This window comes from Hippoglossus hippoglossus, chromosome 7 (assembly GCF_009819705.1).
Source record: "Hippoglossus hippoglossus isolate fHipHip1 chromosome 7, fHipHip1.pri, whole genome shotgun sequence".
NCBI classification, from domain to species: Eukaryota; Metazoa; Chordata; class Actinopteri; order Pleuronectiformes; family Pleuronectidae; genus Hippoglossus; species Hippoglossus hippoglossus.
The window spans coordinates 16,997,100-17,014,770 of NC_047157.1; the positions used below are offsets into that span (position 1 = coordinate 16,997,100).

The following is a 17,671-nucleotide window of genomic DNA, read 5'->3' on the forward strand; positions in this document are numbered from 1 at the left end:
TTGTTGGCCCACTGATACACTGGGGAGCTGTCTGGGTGTACCCCTCCTCTCGCTTATGTCTCCTGGGATTGGCTCCTGCGACCCTCAAAGAATAAGCGTTATAGACTATGTAATGTTTGGCATTAATTGTACCTGGAGGATAAATCTAAAACTTTGATCATCTGATATTTTTTCCCTTAGGGTCCACATTTATGAAACATTTTGCTCTTTGGTTAAAGGTTTTGACAATGTTGTATAAATTGTCATGTTCCCCTCATGGATGAAACGTAATTACTTTGGTGATATCCCTAATTTATTGTCCGGTCAAAATTTCACTTTGTCCAGTTTGGTTTATTACCAAAGGCGTTTCCATCAACCTGAGCTGGATTTGTTTTTCAATTGCTAGTGTGAACATACTAAACAAAGATTGTGAACGTAAGTAAATTTGTCTTGCATTAGCATATTGATGCTATGCTCGCAGCATCAATGTCAAAGTTCATCTGGAATGTTCCGTGCTGACATAAATTTACCATTTCGTACATGTGACTTATATTAAGGCTTGAAATGTTCACTTTCTGTCCGACAAGATATTCCTTTTTACCAGGCAATTTTTATATTGAAGCGTTTTATTTTTTATCTCGGCCAGGGAGCTTATATTTTCACTTTTGTTTGTTTGTTGGTTGGATTGTTTATCTGTTAGCGGGATTTTGCTAAATTTACTCGACCAGTTACCATGAAACTTGGTTGAAGGGTGCAGTATGACTCAGGGAAGAAGCCATACATTTTGTGTGGATCCGGATCAGGGGCGGTATCCAGATTTTTTATTTTCTTTTCACTTTAACATTGTGAGTTTTTCAACATTTTTGATTTCTCAAACATTAATTCATGGATATTGATAAAATAAAAACTAAAAACAACTCAAGCACGTTAATAAGACTGATATTTAAGCATTCGTGCAGTTTGGTGCAGATCACAATAAAAATCTGCATCTGGTGAATTTAAATGTGGCTCCTTAAGGAGGCTGTTGGGCCTTGGTGGAGGTATCTGCTCTATTAAGTGCCATTCTAGTTTCAAGATTCTTTTGTTTTGGAAGTCTTAGCAAATACGATTTTCCTAATATAAAATATAAACATAAATACTAAATAAACCCAATTCTTTTTTTTACGGCTTGCGTTTGAGAGCTGTTTCTGTATTTTTTGATATTTTACACTTGAGTACCATTCTCTGCAGTGGGAACTGGTCAACCAGGGTGTTGTCTGACTGAGGTTTCGGATGAGGTCGAATGTGGTTAGTGGGTTACTGCATGCTCATGTCAAGATTTAAATGTATGGTCTTTGGACAACATCGCTATTTACCTTGGAAGAATACGCGGGGACCCGAGAGTTTCAGTGTTGAGTGCTAAGTTGTCCGATGTGCCATTTGGAACATGTCTGGGTTCTGCTGCCGTCTCCGTCTCATCAGCTGATCTCCAGATACAGAAATATAAAAACCTGTTTCACGGCCAAGAGCTGATGCATAATTCAGATCTATAAATTAATCGTGTCTTTCAGGTTGTCTGGGATATAACAGCATTCATGTACATGTCAACCGATTTAGTGCATGTGTGTGTGGTTACTGAGCAAATAAGGTCTGTCAGCAGGTTTCAGCCCACAGTGAAAATCCCACTTTGGCTCAACACTCAGCCAGTGGCACCTGCTTGGCTCGAGCGTCGAAGGTGGAGATGCACACACAATCCGGAGTACTAGACAATCTATGTACAGTATGTGTGTACAGAATGTGAAGACGGGCTCATTGTCTATGTCCACAGAGGTCGTGTTTGATTTCGTACATACACGCTAGTGGAGCTTGGCCAAACAAGGCTGACTCCAACCTGAACTGTCTCGTGTCGTAAAAGGTCAAAGATCAGAGCAGTCTGCTCAGATCCCAGTCTGATTCAGTGAGGAGAAAAACACAAAACATACAGAACATCGTGAATTCATCTGTCAAACTACAGGACAGCGTCCAACTGGAACCTATCGCATGTGTATGAAAGTTACTGTGTTGCTGTTTTTTATCTTGTTCGTCTCTTATCTCCTCCACAAACCTCTGTCTTTCCACCCGGTGTTAGCAGACAGTTATGAAAGGCCGAGGAGACGAGGAGGAGCAGGGCGGGTCTGTGTATTTCATGGTGCGATGAACCAGGGCCCTTATTAACAATGTGAGGGTTTATTTTTTTTGTACATCTCGGCCTGCTGGATATTCCTCCCCATCCTCTCACTCTTTTCCTCATTTCACTCTGAGAAGGGGACATGTGCAATACGTCACTGTGGAGAGACTTCACCACAGTTTTTACTCTGTGTTAATAATCTGAAATTCTTCTTTTCTGACTTTTTTACTTCTTAAAGGTTCTGACAGTTTCAGTTTCTACAGTTTGGCACAATCGTCTGCCCTTTCTTCGGATTCGCTTCTTCATCGCTGAGGATCTTAAAGCTCTGGGACGTTTTTGTCAATCGGAAAAAAGCTTGAATTGATCCAGAAATGGAGAAACCAAGGACATGGATCATGCTCATTTGTCTGAGTGGCACAATTTTATCAGGACTAAGCCTGAACTCTTGGCAGGACATGGATGCTCACCTTGAAACTTCTTCTGAGGCACCTGATGCAGAAACAGCAGCCGTTCTTCCACCAGGAACTGATACAGCTGGGACCTTGTCAGATTCACATGTGTCAAGATCAACGCTTCCTGCTGGTAAGCTGTTTTTTTTTTTCTGCATGTTCTTGGATGAAAATTGTTTTAATAACTGAATTAGTTTGAAGTTATTCAGCTCATACATCATAGTGAAAAACCTACTTTTTGATTGATTGGTGTCTCTAATTGTGCCCCTCACCCTTGGTGTCATCTTTATGATGAAGAGAGAGAGGACGAGCATCTGAATTTGGAGGCAGAAGAGGAGATGGAACAGCAAAGAAACGTGGAGGCTGATAGAAGAAGGAGAGGAGCCGGGGGGAGGGCCAATCATGCAGCTACAGTGGAAGCCAACGCATATAGAATAGTAGGAACTGACAAATACAAAACATCTCTCAACGTCTTTAAGAATCAGTTGATTTACACTGATTTACTCCTTAGATTTAAAGTGTTGGTGTATTTTTATCTTTGTAGGCAGGAGTGGGGCAACCGCTGATGGGCTGGAGGAAGCGTGGAAAAGCAGAAGTGGAATCCAGCGCCCTCATGGCTGTACTGAGAGAACTTCATGCTGAGAAGAAGAGGCTGACGGATCCAGAGAAAGCAGAGGAGGAGGAGGAGGAAGAAGAAGATGATGATGATGATGATGACGACGACGACGATGATGATGACGATGATGATGACGACGATGATGATGATGACGACGATGAAGAAGAAGAGGTTTCCTTCCTCTTTTCTGACAAATAAGACGATTTCTTTTGTTTTCAGTTTATTTAATGAAGCAATTATCTGTCATGTAATTCTATACATTTTTTGTGTCAGGAAGAGGAAGAAGAAGAAGAAGAGGGGGAAGAAGAGGGAGAAGAAGAAGAGGGAGAAGAAGAGGAGGAGGAGGAGGAGGAGGAAGAAGAAGAGTTAGAGGCCACTGAGCCTCCCACTGATCAAACAGAAACACACAGTAGCTTCACGGAGTCTCCTCTTGGCGAGTGTCAGACCACTGACAGAGAAATCAGCTGCAGGGGCATCGGCATGACTCACCTGCCAATCATCCACAACCTGGAGGCCACAAAGCTGGACATGGCAGGTGTGTATTAGTCTGTGTGTCTGTGTGTGTGTGTGTGTGTGTGTGTGTGTGTGTGTGTGTGTGCGCGCGTTTACACGCTGTGGTGGCAGATTCACTGTACGAAAGTAGCACACACACATAATATTTCTTTACATATAGTGTCAGTAACGGAAACCTGACGTGATGTTCATTCTTTCTCTGACAAAGTTCACTGACCAATAAGTCCCAGCACAAATGTGTCACCATGACATCTGAGTCAAGTCCTGTCGAAATACTTATCACAGCATATTACATTCTTACAGTATAGGCTACTATGTGAACGACATCTTGTGGAATAACGTGATTTATCTTTGAAGAAAACAACATCAGAATCCTGGAGCCACAGGTTTTCTCTGGCCTGTTGAACCTTGACACACTGGACCTGAGCAAGAACCAGCTGGACGATGAGTCCTTCAGTGAAAAGCCCCTGACTGTGAGTATCTCTGCTCCGTATTTCATCTGATTCATCCAACACTGCTGTCCACACTGGTGACCGTAGAGTACTGTGCATCACACCTGTAAAGTTAAATCATGTTTGAATGTACAACTCTCTGCCACTTAAGCAACAGCGCCCCCTGCAGCCACTCTGCTCACCAAAGTTTTGTGGTGTGAAAAGAGGCATTCTCCCTTTTCCAAGTCAGTGTAGCAGCTAACAGATTTGGAAGCTGCTATTATAAGGTCAAAAAAGTTGCATAGTGTTGATTTAAAATACTAAAGTGTTACATGGGGGGATGGAATACAAATTCACAAAGGAGAAAAAGAAATAAACAAAAGAGGAAAGAAAGAAAGAAGTTCCACACAGTGAAAATAACCTGTATTCTGTTTCTATTTTGAGCATTAAATTGAGTGTTGGGCTGAGGTGCAGTGGTCAGTACTTCCCCCTCACAGCTAGAAGGCTCCTAGTTTGAATCCCGGTTTGGCCGCGGCCTTTCTCGGTTTCTCCCAGTGTCTGTGTGGGTTTTCTCCGGTTCTCTGACATCAGACATGCAAATTGGGGTTGGGTCGATTGGAGGCTCTAAATTTTGTGAATGGTTACTTGTCTCTCTGTTGGACCTGTGTCGCGCTGGCTATTATCAGCTCCCCCAGTGACCCCCAAACGGTATATGGATGGATGGATGGAGTGTTAGACATACACAGGACAGTAAAGTGCCACAATAATGTTCAATTGTTTTAGCTGACAGCTTTTAAGTGTTACTGCATGTGTAAAAGTTCAAGCTCAAAGCGTTTATTGTCATATGTACAGAGGCTGTACAATGGAATTCTTTCTTTGCCTTCCACTATGAACACCTTGTTTCATTAAGAGTTAAAATATACATATAATCACTGCAATATAGTGCAATAGACAGTAATGCAGATTTATGGTCCTACTGAGTTGGTGCAAAGCCCAAACACGGGTGGTGCGAATGCATTTGCAGCTGCTTTTATTTAATTTTACTTTTATAGGTGGTAAAGGTTAACACATATAGAACTGATCTGATATTGACATAAAAAAACCTCCTTCATGTGGGGATCATGGGAATCTGCAGCCTGCTACATGTGAAATGAGTGAATTTGTGAGTTATAAGACTCTAGCTCTAGTTTTACTAGCTACTTTGCATCTAATTAAAATAAAAGTTAGGCTGCTTCCTGTATCATTACGGTAATAAAAGAGCACTGAAAATTGCATTAACTAATCCTCTCTAAGAATAACCCCTGGTCTAACCTCCAAATGACACAGATCCTGACCACACGGAGGCAGCCCGCCGCACTCTGACCAATCATTACACACCACCATTGACATCCTCTCACGGTATTGGCTGGGACAAACCTGTCGGAAAACAGCTGCAGCCAATGATGTAGAGAATAAAAGGGAAATTATTTTTAGGGATTTTCTTTTTTTTCTTTTTCTCAACAATTTTCTCCTTGCATCCCGGTAATGACAGAGGACCGATGGCCTGGCTAGAAGGATCCTGCAAAAGATGCCGTCCACTGCTTTTACTTGACACACACACACCGACCGCAGCAGCTTTAACTGAGGAGCCACACTGAGCAGCTTTGCCCAAAATACAACATGATAGATGACATGGAGTAGATGCTCGGATCTGACATTCTCTCATTTGGTGTATTTCTGTCAGCTGTGATTGTGTCCTGCTTGGCGAGAGGGATGTGAAATTATGGATTTTCAAAAGAAGTGTCCATTTTTGTCTGTTTTATCTCCCTGGCCTGTAAATCCATCTGTCTCTCTCGTTTCTTTTCTTTTTTGCTGTGTGTCATGTAGAACTTGACCTTTCTGAAGAAACTTAACCTGGATGGCAACCAGCTCACCAGGATCCCACCACTGCCGCTGTCTCTCACGGAGCTCAAGCTGAACAGCAACAAGCTCACTACACTCACACCTGACTGTTTCAAAGGTAGGAGTCGTGTACAGGACTGAGAAATAAAAGGCGTCTCTCAAAATAGTGGCTATGATTACATGCACCGGGAAGCACCTGGGTTCTCTATCCCAAAACATTGGCAAAAAATCTTGGTGTCACCTTTAACAATGACCTCACCTTGAATAGTCGTCAACACAGTTCTCCAGTCGAGTTTTCTGCAGCTCAGGAAACTTTCAAAGACCATCGTGTTTTAACCAGAAGAAACCTAGAGATTGTTATTCGTGTTTTCATTTCCTGTCCTTTGGATCTTTGCAATTCTCTCTTCACCTGCCTGAGCCGACAGAGTCCACATAAATTACAGCTCCTCCAAAACTATGTCTTAAAAGGTGCTATATAAATAATCTTTTTAAAAATATTATTCCAGGTCTGAGGAACCTGTCGAGTCTGGAGCTGGAGGAGAATATTCTTCATGATGGCAGTGTGTCACCGCTCTCCTTCAGACCTCTGAAGAAGCTCCTGAGACTCCAGTTGGACAACAACCGCTTCCGTTCCCTCCCTCTGGGCCTTCCTCGCTCTCTTCAGGTGCACTCATATAACTTCACTGAATCCTCCCCCGTTATACGTAGACACAAGGATGAGAGTAGTTCCAACGCCTGTCTTTTTTTCTTTCATCCAGGAGTTGGAGTTGAATGGAAACCAGATTATGGAGGTGTCAGAGGAGCCACTGAGGGGCTGTGTCCATCTGAAAGTGCTGGACCTGAGTCACAACCTGCTGCACGAGCAAAGGATTGGTGACCGCGCCTGGACCCATGTCAAGTATGTCCGTCCACCCACCCATCCATCCATCCATCCATCCATCCATCCATCCATCCATCAATCCATCTATTTAAATGCACTCCCTCTGTCCGCCACAAGAGGGTGGACTGGTGTTTTCTGGCAATCTGGATCCTTTTGTTATGAGTTTTGATTGTTTTTTCTAGGTTTTCATTTGATGCGTGCGGTACTTAACATAACACATTTCCGTCAAAAGATGATACACCTCCTATTCCTATAATTTAAGTAGTAACTGATAGTAAGTATCAGTATCAGGTGCTGACCCATGTAATCCACATGCAAACACACTCACTTAATCCACATCAGTACGTTTTGTCTTCTTTAGCATGTTAAGGTATCAATCTATCACACATTCTTCTTCTTCGTATTCTTCTTCACCTTCTTCTTTTTCCTCCTTCTTCTCCTTCCCTCTCTCTCACACATGCAGAAGTTATCACACTTGACCTTGTGTACTCAGACGAGCAGACGTGTGAGGGAGAGCTCAAGGGCAATGTTCTGCCTGCATACGTACGTGTGTGTGTGTGTGTTTCTGTGTTTGTCTCAATGTGTCTAGATGGTGTCTGTGCGTGTGTGTCATGTTTAAATATGGTGAATTCCAGTGGGTTTTTCTCTGCTCCCTCGGGTCCTTGTGCACCACAGTGGGAGATTCAGGGAAAACAGAGTAAAATAAATAAAAGAAAGAGAGAGGGAAGGAAAGACAGGATAGAACCGTAGAAATCTAAAGCTGAGTAAATAAATTCGGGGCAAAATCTGACTGAAGAAATGATGACATGTTGTGACCTCAGAGGGAAAATAAAAAACCTCTGGGACGGAGAAGAGACGGCTCTGTCCCGCTGCACGTCAACTCTTCATTTGACTTCTGACTCAGGTGTATTTGACTCCTGACACTTGACCTGATTAGTGGTGAGAGCGGCAGCTTATTAGCCTCCTTCCTTTAAAAGCTTCCCTCAGCACTGCAAAGACAAGTGTGAACAAACTGAACTTGACCCGATCTCCACTAACTCTGCGGGAGAGGACACCTGAGAGGTCAAAGGTCAAGTAGTTGGATTGAATGTTGTTCTGCACATGACGATTAAATCCATGTTGAATTTCGGGAGAAATGAAATCCTTATGTTGCTCTGCGGAGGTGTGTGGAAAAACAGACAGAAAGGGAATGAAAAGAGGGAGCGAGAGAATGAAAAGTAAATTGTCTGAAGAAAGATAATAATCTGCAGTGTGGTTCTGGTTAGTGGAGCGCCTCTGTTCCATGTCATGAAGTCAGTGTTATTGTTGCCTCTTGCTGGGCTGCAGGGATCGGAGGTACGAGTGGAGGATATACTGGATGTTTAGGGGGAGCTGGGGAGAGCAGCTTGGACCTGGGATCTGTCTCATGCAGACCAGGCTGAATGCTAGCACCTCACCTCATTATATACTGTACCTTGTAAATTACTGTGCAGGTAAACTGTGATCAGTTTGTGTATTATAGCCTAATAGTTCAGCTAAGATATGTTTGCTTTCTTGCTCCCAGTGGCCATGTTTTTGGACCCAGAGGCGTTATGTTTTCAGGTTGTCTCTCTGTCCCATTCTTGTGAACCCAATAATTGTAAAAGCTCCTTGAGGACATTTTTTTCAAATTTGCTACAAATGTTCACTTGGCCTCATGAATAAACTCATTATATTTGGGTGGTAGCAGGTCGTGGCGGCCTCACAAAACATGTGTTTGGCCTCTTGATATCTCAAGTCTGCCTTTAGGGAATTTTCTTCAAATTTTGACCAGTTGTCACTTGTACTCAAAGACGAACTGATTCGATTTCAGTTGTCAAAGGTGGAAAATGCATGTCGACTGAAATTGCACTGCTTGATGGAGGCAAACAACCACAGGACAGTATTTCTAGTTTTTAATAAGTACTTTCAAAAATACTTAAGTACGTCAAGTACATGTGTCAAGTACATATTTGTAATTTAATCAACATCTGCAGTAGTATGACTTTGTACTAAGAGCCAACTTGTCTTTCTTCATGGACAGCTTTCATTGTCAAACACACACACACATTTTACATCTTCTCCTGGCTTTTTATGAAGCTGTCAGCTCAAATATCTGTTAAATGTCTCCGCACTCACTCAAAATTGAATCATGATCACATCCCTTCTGCCAGCCAACAGAACCACATGTTTCAAGTTACTTTCACTGATGAAAGCACCATAAATAATCACATATTCAGTCATTCCAAAAGTCCATCATAATAACATTTTGCGGGTAATATGTTTCCAATTATTATTTTTAATGGAAAGTGTTTGTAATCTGGATTTTGCTTTGCGTGCTCTGCAATTTAACATGGGTCATTAACTAAAAACAGAAAACAGTCAAACTGTGGCGGCAGTAGTAATTGACAAGTGACACAGAAACTTTGTCTCATTTTGTTTGACTTTATGTTTAAACAGGAAGTCATTACGTCCTGATTGAATTTGATATGTATATATATTCATTTGATTTTCATCCTTTGTGTCATTTTGACTGAGAGGCAGTTGTTGGAGAGGATCTGTGGTTACATTTATCATCGCTGCGGGCTCACACTGACTGCGGAGGCACAGGTTCACTGATCATCACATCAAAGCTGTGTGTGTGTGTTGCGTCACGTCATGACGTGTCGGAGCCTGACAGGACGTGTAATGAAAGCTCTTTTATCTTCAGACCCCCACAAATTGGTTTTGCAATAAGCTTACGTGGCATAACAAGCACACATGCACACACCACCACCACCACACAAAAACACAATGATGAAGCATCACACTTGTGTCATGTGAAAACCTCTGACTTTGATTGAATAGTAATTTAGTTCACATTTAAATGTGACATTGATATATGTACCCTAGACATAGAAGTAAACTCACAGTGGGCGAACACCATACACTAAGTACAGCCACAGTCATATTCAGTGTATAAATTAATCCAAATGTGCTTCAGTCTGCACTCAACAGATGTGACTAACGGCCTAAAATACCACACGTCAGTCTATGTTAATAAATTCAGTGTACACAGAAGCCTGCAACACAATGACACAATATAGCTAAACCCTTTCTCTGCCATCATCCATCCATCAAACCATTATTCAAATCAAGTCTTGGTCTGTGCACCCGGTTTGGCGCAGCTGCTCCGCCTGGCTACACCACCTATCCTGGTTTGGTTCCCAAAGTGTGTATAATCCCTGTGTGCAGATTCCTGTTACAACCCAACATCCTGAGGATAAGCAGAGCAGCTTGATTACTCCTGGCCGTGTTTCGCTCTCAAACATGGACACACACACAAATTCATGCACACAATAAACTTTGGATTTTGTGTGATAGCTCTTTGTTTCGCTATTAAATATTTCAGAGATGAAGTCATAAATTAATCCTGGAAAGAGATTGTTTTAGGGCATGTTTGTTAGTTTGATAATGCAGTAATCATTTGTGAATTTGCATTTAGAAATTCACACATCATACATGTCAATTATGTTAATTCATCAGTTTCTTGTACATCATGTTCCCTATGTGTGTGTGTGTGTGTGTGTGTGTGGGTGTGTGTGTGTGTGTGTGTGTGTGTGTGTGTGTGTGTGTGTGACAGTGTGTGTGTGTGACAGTGGGTGGGGGTATGGAGGGTGGGGTCCTCTGAGAAGAGAGGACTGCGTGTCCCCCATTAATACCTCATCATTACCATATGGAGCTCTGAGCGGACTGCCGCTGAGCTTCCTGGCAAAGATGGAGAATACAAATCAACACCAGCCAAGCAGTGCGGAGAACGGATCAAGTGATATATGTTGGGTTTAAATTTTCAACAGAAACACATTTTTCACAGGAATCCATAACTGCCACGATACGTGTAGGTTACACAAAAGGCCTGCTGTGCAGTGAGTGAGTGTTGGCTCGTGTTGGTTTTGAGTTCAATCTACCGTTGTGCTCTTTCCCACATTTATGGTTGTACTGATGTGATGTTTTATTACACCTCCCTTAGGCAGAGTGGTACGTAACCAACCTCCACACTGGACCTTGTTCCACGCAACTGAGGGAGGAAGGACAAATGCCAACCATGACCTTTCCTGCAACACAGACCAATTACCTGAAATTAATTGATTTACACACAGAAAAATAAAAGTGCCATCTGGAACCAAAAATGGTTGTTTGAAGTGACGCTAACCTTTTAGCCAGAGGTTGTTTAAAGAACCATTTCTGCATTTGGTTCTATAAAGAACCCCCAAGGGTGCGTCAAAGAACCATTTTTGATGGTTCATGAAAGGTGCCCCAAAGAACATCAGCAAAAATTGGTTCTTTGTTGGACCCTTTGTTGGTTCAGTTAAATCAATGGTTCTTCATTGTCATTCAAAATGTCATGGGTATGGTTGAAAAGTCAGTACATGGACTTACTGGTTTGCATGGCCCTGAATTGGTCAAATGTTGGTATATAAACATTTTTGATCAATTCAGGGATTTAACTCCTTGGCATCGTAAACACATCATCTCATGGGGGTAAAAACAGCAGTGCATCCTGGGAGTTGCAAAGTTCAAGGGTTGAGAGTTAATGAAGGGGTCTTACCGTAAGTCACTTAGCGGCAGAAATGCTGAGGCACTCAACGTCAGTCAGTCACATGTCAGTCTAAGCGTCTCCCACATCCACAATCCTCCTCTCTCCTTGATTCCTCATTGGGCCTCATTTCACTCCACTGCGTGGGCATTGGCTGGCCTCCTGACGATGCTCTGAGTTCATTGGCTGTTGAGTGTGGTCTGTGAAAGGTGGAAGAACAGGAAATGAGGTTCATCTCCTGCTGTGAGCTGGGCCACAAACTCACAACAGCTGTGTGGGATCTTCCAGAGAGAACACTGAGGCTCTGTGTTGTGTCTCTGCCTCCGACCCCTGAGATCTGCTCCCTCCCTCCATTCTTTTTACCACTAACAAAACATTTGTTTTCCCTTTATCAACCACTCTATCAACCACAATTTCCCCCTCAAACTGCCATGCTCTCTTACAGTTCACCCCCCAGACCCCAGTATTATCTCCCCCACTGCTCCCCATGTCTCCCCCGCATCTTAGACTCCCACTCTGCACTCTCCATCCGTTGCTGAAAGCACTATCAGTAAAATGTCTTCTCGTACATCTCTGAGAATCATGATTCTTCTGTGGGCTTTTTCTCCTTAGGTCCCTGGAAGCCTTGGACTTGTCCTTCAACCAGTTCACCTCTGTCCCGATGAATCTGCCTCGTCCTCTCCACAAACTGCACCTCCAACACAACAACATCAGGGACATCCCCACCTTCGCGTTCCGCCACCTGCGGCCCGGCCTACGCTCCCTCTGGTTATCCCACAATGCCTTGAGCAACGAGGGTTTACAGCGACCGTCTTTTGTTGGAACCTACCGCTCCCTGGTTGAGCTCCTATTGGACAACAATCACCTGCGGGAGGTCCCTCGCTGTGTGCGGCAGTTTAAGAAGCTGCAGGTGCTCAGACTGGACAACAACCAGATCAGGTAGAATCACATTTACCGTCAATTAAGTGTTAAGGAGTGAAGTTAAGCAAGTGAGGCTCCCTTTGGAAATTATTTTAAGGCGCTTGGAAAAGCAGCAAAGAAGGATATTGTAGGGTATTCAGTGTCTTTACAAATACAAGTTTTCAAGCCCACATTTCAAAAAGAAAAGATGAAGACAGTTTCTCATTAATCTGTACTGAACTGCACCAGTTTGTCCTTTGCGCTAACACAGCATGGTAAACAAAATAACAATTACGATGTCCATGACCTTGTGTTTGTTATTGTGGTCAGCAGCCCAACTCGATGCATGCACTTCAAACAGAAAACTTGGCCAACGTCCGTCAGCTCGCAACTGCAGAGAAGTGACCTAAGAAACAATCCTAAAGTCTTGTCTCATTCCTGTTTGAAAGACAAAGACCCAGTGATTATTTAAAAAAGTGGAGTCACACATTGTTTTCTTTGGAAAGACAACCTGGAATCCCTGTATCATGTATATATTTCGAATCTGTAATAACGCTAAAAGAATAATGGAGAAGAGTCGTTCAAAGAAACATAAGATGTTTTAAGACATGACCCAATTTTCCGTTTGCCTTTCATGTGTGACAAACATCCGAACATTCAGACGAGTAGTGGCCCCTCGCAGGAGGTATCAATTCTGCTGCCTTTTTGTTTATTGACACTGGCATCTGTCCTTCATGCCAAAATATGGCACCTCCTTCTCATCTTGAGATATTTTTATAGTTTTGCATCCAATCGCAGATGAGATATGTTATTCACCCCTGAGCCCTTTCATCAACAACACCCGTGCTCTTCTATATGTTTTCATTTGAATTGATTTGAAACTGATATTGAACCAAATTTGTAAATGTCGATATTTCTATGTTTATTCCAACTCGAAGAGATGGGATATGGATGTTTTATTCTTTGTCAACTACTTTTAGCTAATAATTGGCACCCAGCGATTTAAATATAACCATAACTCTTTATTTATTTTAGATTAGCAATTTATCCATTACTTTTACTGTCTACATTTCCTTCCTTATCTCTTTTCATTCTCAATCACAAGATATAATGTTCAGGTCTTACATGTGGTTGACTATGTGAATTTAAAAGAAAAGTGCAAAAGTAGCTCCTATAGGGTACAAGTGTCCATTAGATATAGAATTCTGCATGATATATCTAAATTCAAGTGTTTGTGTGTTGTGCTCCCAGGCTGGTGAGGCGCTGGGGAGTGTGCCATCCTCGTAACTCCGGCTCGACCTTGGCTTCAGTCCACTTGGAAAATAACCCACTGGAAATGGAGAAGATTCCCCCAAATACCTTCTCCTGTCTGATTCATGGCCAGGGACTGGTCCTGTAGCTGCAGCAGGATCACACATCTGACCACCAGACCACACAGATACAAAAAGGAAAAATAAACATTCGCATTATCGTCAGGGTTTTCGGTATCCGTCTTCTCCCTCTACTGCTCCTCTCATTATAATCTTCCTAAAATCAGGAAGGATTTGCAGAAAAATCATGTAGTTTGCTCAGTCAGCCAGAGCTCCTTTCATTTTACCAACACCAAACCCATCTTTTTCTCTCGCATCTCATCTGTGATTATGGAAATGACTGTAATGTTTTTGCTCCGTATTAAAGCCAATGTGTAATTTACACAGTAATTGAACTGATTATGATATAAAATTGTCTCGGTTGTATAAAAGGGATCATACATTACGGTGGAATCTGGATCCGCTCAAAACACAGGTCTGACTCTGTTTTCATTCTCTTCATTCAAGTGTGTGATACTTTGAGAATATGTTGACTGAGGAGGATTAAGCCATGTCTCCAGTCTGAGTCTGCGGCAGGAAGAGCCTCTGTATCAAAGGGGCCGTTTGGATGGGACATGGGAAATGTTGGGACTGCAGCGTGGGGGTCCCTGAGAGTCCGAGAAAATATCTGGTGACACAGTGCGAACCCAGGGAGCCCATTAGAAAGGAAAACATAAACATTCTGCATGTTCTCTATCACCCAATGGCCTCCAACATAAACATCTACAACCAGCCGCTCGGGAAAAACACCTAGGGTCACTGTGACTGTGAGCGAGGCCCAGTCTGAGCCTCTGACACATGCACAGATGACATCATTCACTTACAGGAGTGTGTACAGTAATTGGGACGTACATGTATGTGCACATGGGAGTAGTGGGGCAGCACATTACTGGGGTTAGCTGTAGGTGACAAGCCTGTCCGGGCAGGGTGGAGCTGAAGAGGACAAACAACAAGCTGAATTTGAAGACACAATAAGGCGATTGTTCTCAGAGGGGGATCAGCGAAAGATGAACTAGTTGAGTTAGATGTGGTTGGAAGAGAGAGAGAGAGAAGGAGATTTAAAACAGAGAAGGTGAAGGCAGAGAGCTGGAGCACGTTCAGAGCTGGGTCCCCCCCCGCTCCCATTTTGGAACAAGAGCCACTGGAGCTCTGGTGCCCGGCCAGCCTCATTAACAAAACCACTTCCCTGATCTCCATGTTCTCTTTCTCTGTGCATCTATTGCCAACACTGTATCTCACTGTCCATCTTTCTTGCTGTTTGTCCCTCTCCTCGTGGTTTCTATCTCCTCCTTTATGGAAACAATACACAATTCTTTTGTCTCAACATATCTAGGATCTTGGAGCCTCTAGAGATGCTCTGAGCTCTGTGATGTAAGTGCAAGCTTGATGGTATCTGGCGTTGATTTCTGAAACAACTCTCCATTTAACCTTATCATTTTTATTCCTCTCATCCCTGCGTTGACATCAATAACTCAGCTTCAGGACCTAAATTTAACATGACATGTAGACAACTTGATTACGCTGCCTTCCCGCAATTCATGCTGCATCAAAAATGATAGGTGTCCTCGCAGTCTCCACGCGGAGAGAAGAAAAAGAATAACAAACAAAATATTTTTCAGTGAGCCTCTTTAATTTGTGAACCCAGCCGTGCAAAGACGCAACACACTTCGCAGTATATCACTCGGAGCAATTAAAATGATCAAATGCCGAGTCACGTTGACTGGATGAAGTCGTAATTTGCAGCCCGTGCACTTGCTGTGTTGACGCGCAGGCGCCAGGTACAAGGTTTCAACAGAGAGCCGTGTTTGTGCGGCTCTAAATGAAGAACAGAAGGTCCCCTGCAGACATGTGGTTGAGAGACGGAGGGAGGAGGGCTGAGGCCGAGCGAGGTAGATGCTTAATAAGTGAGCAACAATGGAGCTGGTGTATTGAAAGACCAGTAGCTGACACAGTTTATGAGAACACAGTGTCTGAATATGTAGCATGAACAGACGCTCACAAATTTATTTATACTTTTCACTCTCTCTGTCTGGGCGTGTAATCACATGTTGGATTTCTGCTCTCCGTCCTGTGCATGTGGCGCAGTCTTCGTTCTCCATAATTGTACAGTCATTTTGCAAACAGCACATTACTGTCTAAGAAACTACACATTCGTATTTATACTGCAGCTCCTGCACGTACGAGAAGAGCACAAATTTTGCCCAAAAAAGGATCAAATTGCATCAGCTCTCTTTTTTTGCATGTTCCCATTTTCATACTGTTGTACACATGGATTCTTTGGCAATGATCTTACATCTTTAAAAACACTTCCACCACGGCCTGTCACATGTTGTATTTTCAGATTTGACAGCCTTGCCACTTCAGCGCCATCCATCACCCTGCGTGTGATATGACCAAAGTGTTAAACCGACATCCCATCACACCGAACAGATGTTTCGCATCCCGTCGAGCTGAGGCCAGAGTCCGCTTGTGAGGGGACCGTAGAGCAGTGCAGTGCCTCTCTTCTCCCATGTCTGTTCTACCCGGCGACAGCAGCTTCCTGTGTTTGTTATTGGAGGATGGGGGGGAAGTGCTGGCTGATAAAATAAAAAGCTCCAGAGCGCACAAAGAGAAAAACAGGCAAAGATTTCCTTTCCTGACGAGATAAAACGAGGCGAGGATGAAGAGGATGACTGTGAGGATACAAGAGTGAGGACAGTTCCTTTGCTAGAACATGAGACTGGGTTCCAGTGTTGAGGGTCAACTATTTGGGATCAGTTAGAATGTGCTTACCCCAGTGTGCAGGAGACCTTTAAGCGCTCGGCCGTCAACCCTGATGAGCTCATCATCTTGATGATAAGCAACATTGATGAGCATGGAATTTTTATTTATTTTTTTCAGTCTTTATGCAAGAGCGTGATCTTTCAGTTTGAGAGCGGGATCTATCGATTTCATGTTCAGATTTTGTAATGCTTTCACCACAAACCCTGCGCTTGCACTCAAATAGCTTGGATTTGCTCTGCTTGTACTCAAATGTGCGCTTGCACTCAGACATTTTTTGCTTCTCAGGCAGATTTCCTTCACTCCAGCTTCAACTCTTCTCATTGCAGCTTTAGCTCTTCTCCTCACGCTCATGCTACTTGTGTGCATGTGTGAAATCTCTGCTTTCTGAATTTTTTTGTGCAACAAATCTGTCAAAATTCCCCAACCATAGAATGAAATTGATGCTCCCCTGTTGCATGTGTGTGTTAGCTTTACTTATTGGAGACTCCCGCATGGGCTGTTACTTTAACCAGGTTCATACACTCCCCCACCCTCCAATCCAAGTGCAGCAGAAAATAACCAAAGAGCAGTGGAAAAATCCAAGCGGAGACGCTTCACACGTGTACAGAAGCAGAATAAGCACAAGGAGAAGGAAAGCGCAGGAAATCGGTCCAAGCAAAATATCTGCGTGCAAGTGCACAGTTTGAGCACAAGCTGGGCACATTTGAGTACAAGCGCTGGGTTTTAAGTGAAACCAATAGAAAATCGGAAGATGACATCAATTAGTCCTGCTCTCAAACTAAAATACCACACTCTTGAATGAAGATATCAAAAAGAAAACCCAATTTGAAATAAACTTTAAATTTGGAATGGATAAAAATAGAATAAAACCTCCTCCAAAAAACAGTTTGGTCAGTATTATTCTTGGTTTTCTCCTGCGCACAAAGGCACACGCACACAAGGCAACACCTACGCAAGAGCTAACAAGTGGGTGTGCTAATCTCTGGAGACACTTAATTTGAAAACACTCTTAGGACCAAAAAGTTTAATTTGGATGCCAAGCCCTCGAGCTCCAGACCAACTCCATAATCAACTGAACCACAGCGAGGGAGCGAGAGAACGACAGAGAGGGCGACAGAGAGGGCGACAGAGAGAGTGTAAGATGGGGAGAGAGAGAGAGAGAGAGAGAGAGAGAGAGAGAGAGAGAGAGAG

At 43.1% G+C, this 17,671-nt stretch overlaps 1 protein-coding gene across 1 annotated transcript; it reads left to right on the plus strand.

The window, feature by feature from the left end:
• The first annotated feature begins 1,141 nt into the window (after window positions 1-1,141).
• si:dkey-32e6.6 (extracellular matrix protein 2) lies at window positions 1,142-14,152 on the plus strand. Its single transcript, XM_034591171.1, has 10 exons — window positions 1,142-2,707; window positions 2,872-3,011; window positions 3,119-3,361; window positions 3,470-3,725; window positions 4,061-4,176; window positions 6,001-6,133; window positions 6,522-6,679; window positions 6,774-6,913; window positions 12,081-12,407; window positions 13,620-14,152. The coding sequence occupies exons 1-10, from the start codon at window positions 2,497-2,499 to the stop codon at window positions 13,765-13,767; spliced, it is 1,872 nt and encodes a 623-aa protein (XP_034447062.1). The 5' UTR covers window positions 1,142-2,496; the 3' UTR covers window positions 13,768-14,152.
• Window positions 14,153-17,671: the final 3,519 nt, after the last annotated feature.

What these genes read in the sequence shown, in the direction of transcription:
- si:dkey-32e6.6 (XM_034591171.1), top strand. Translation starts at nt 2,497, where the DNA reads ATGGAGAAACCAAGGACATGGATCATGCTCATTTGTCTGAGTGGCACA. An exon ending in TCAGTGAAAAGCCCCTGACT is followed by an intron (nt 4,177 to 6,000) that starts GTGAGTATCTCT and finishes TGTGTCATGTAG; the next exon opens with AACTTGACCTTTCTGAAGAA. An exon ending in CGCGCCTGGACCCATGTCAA is followed by an intron (nt 6,914 to 12,080) that starts GTATGTCCGTCC and finishes TTTTCTCCTTAG; the next exon opens with GTCCCTGGAAGCCTTGGACT.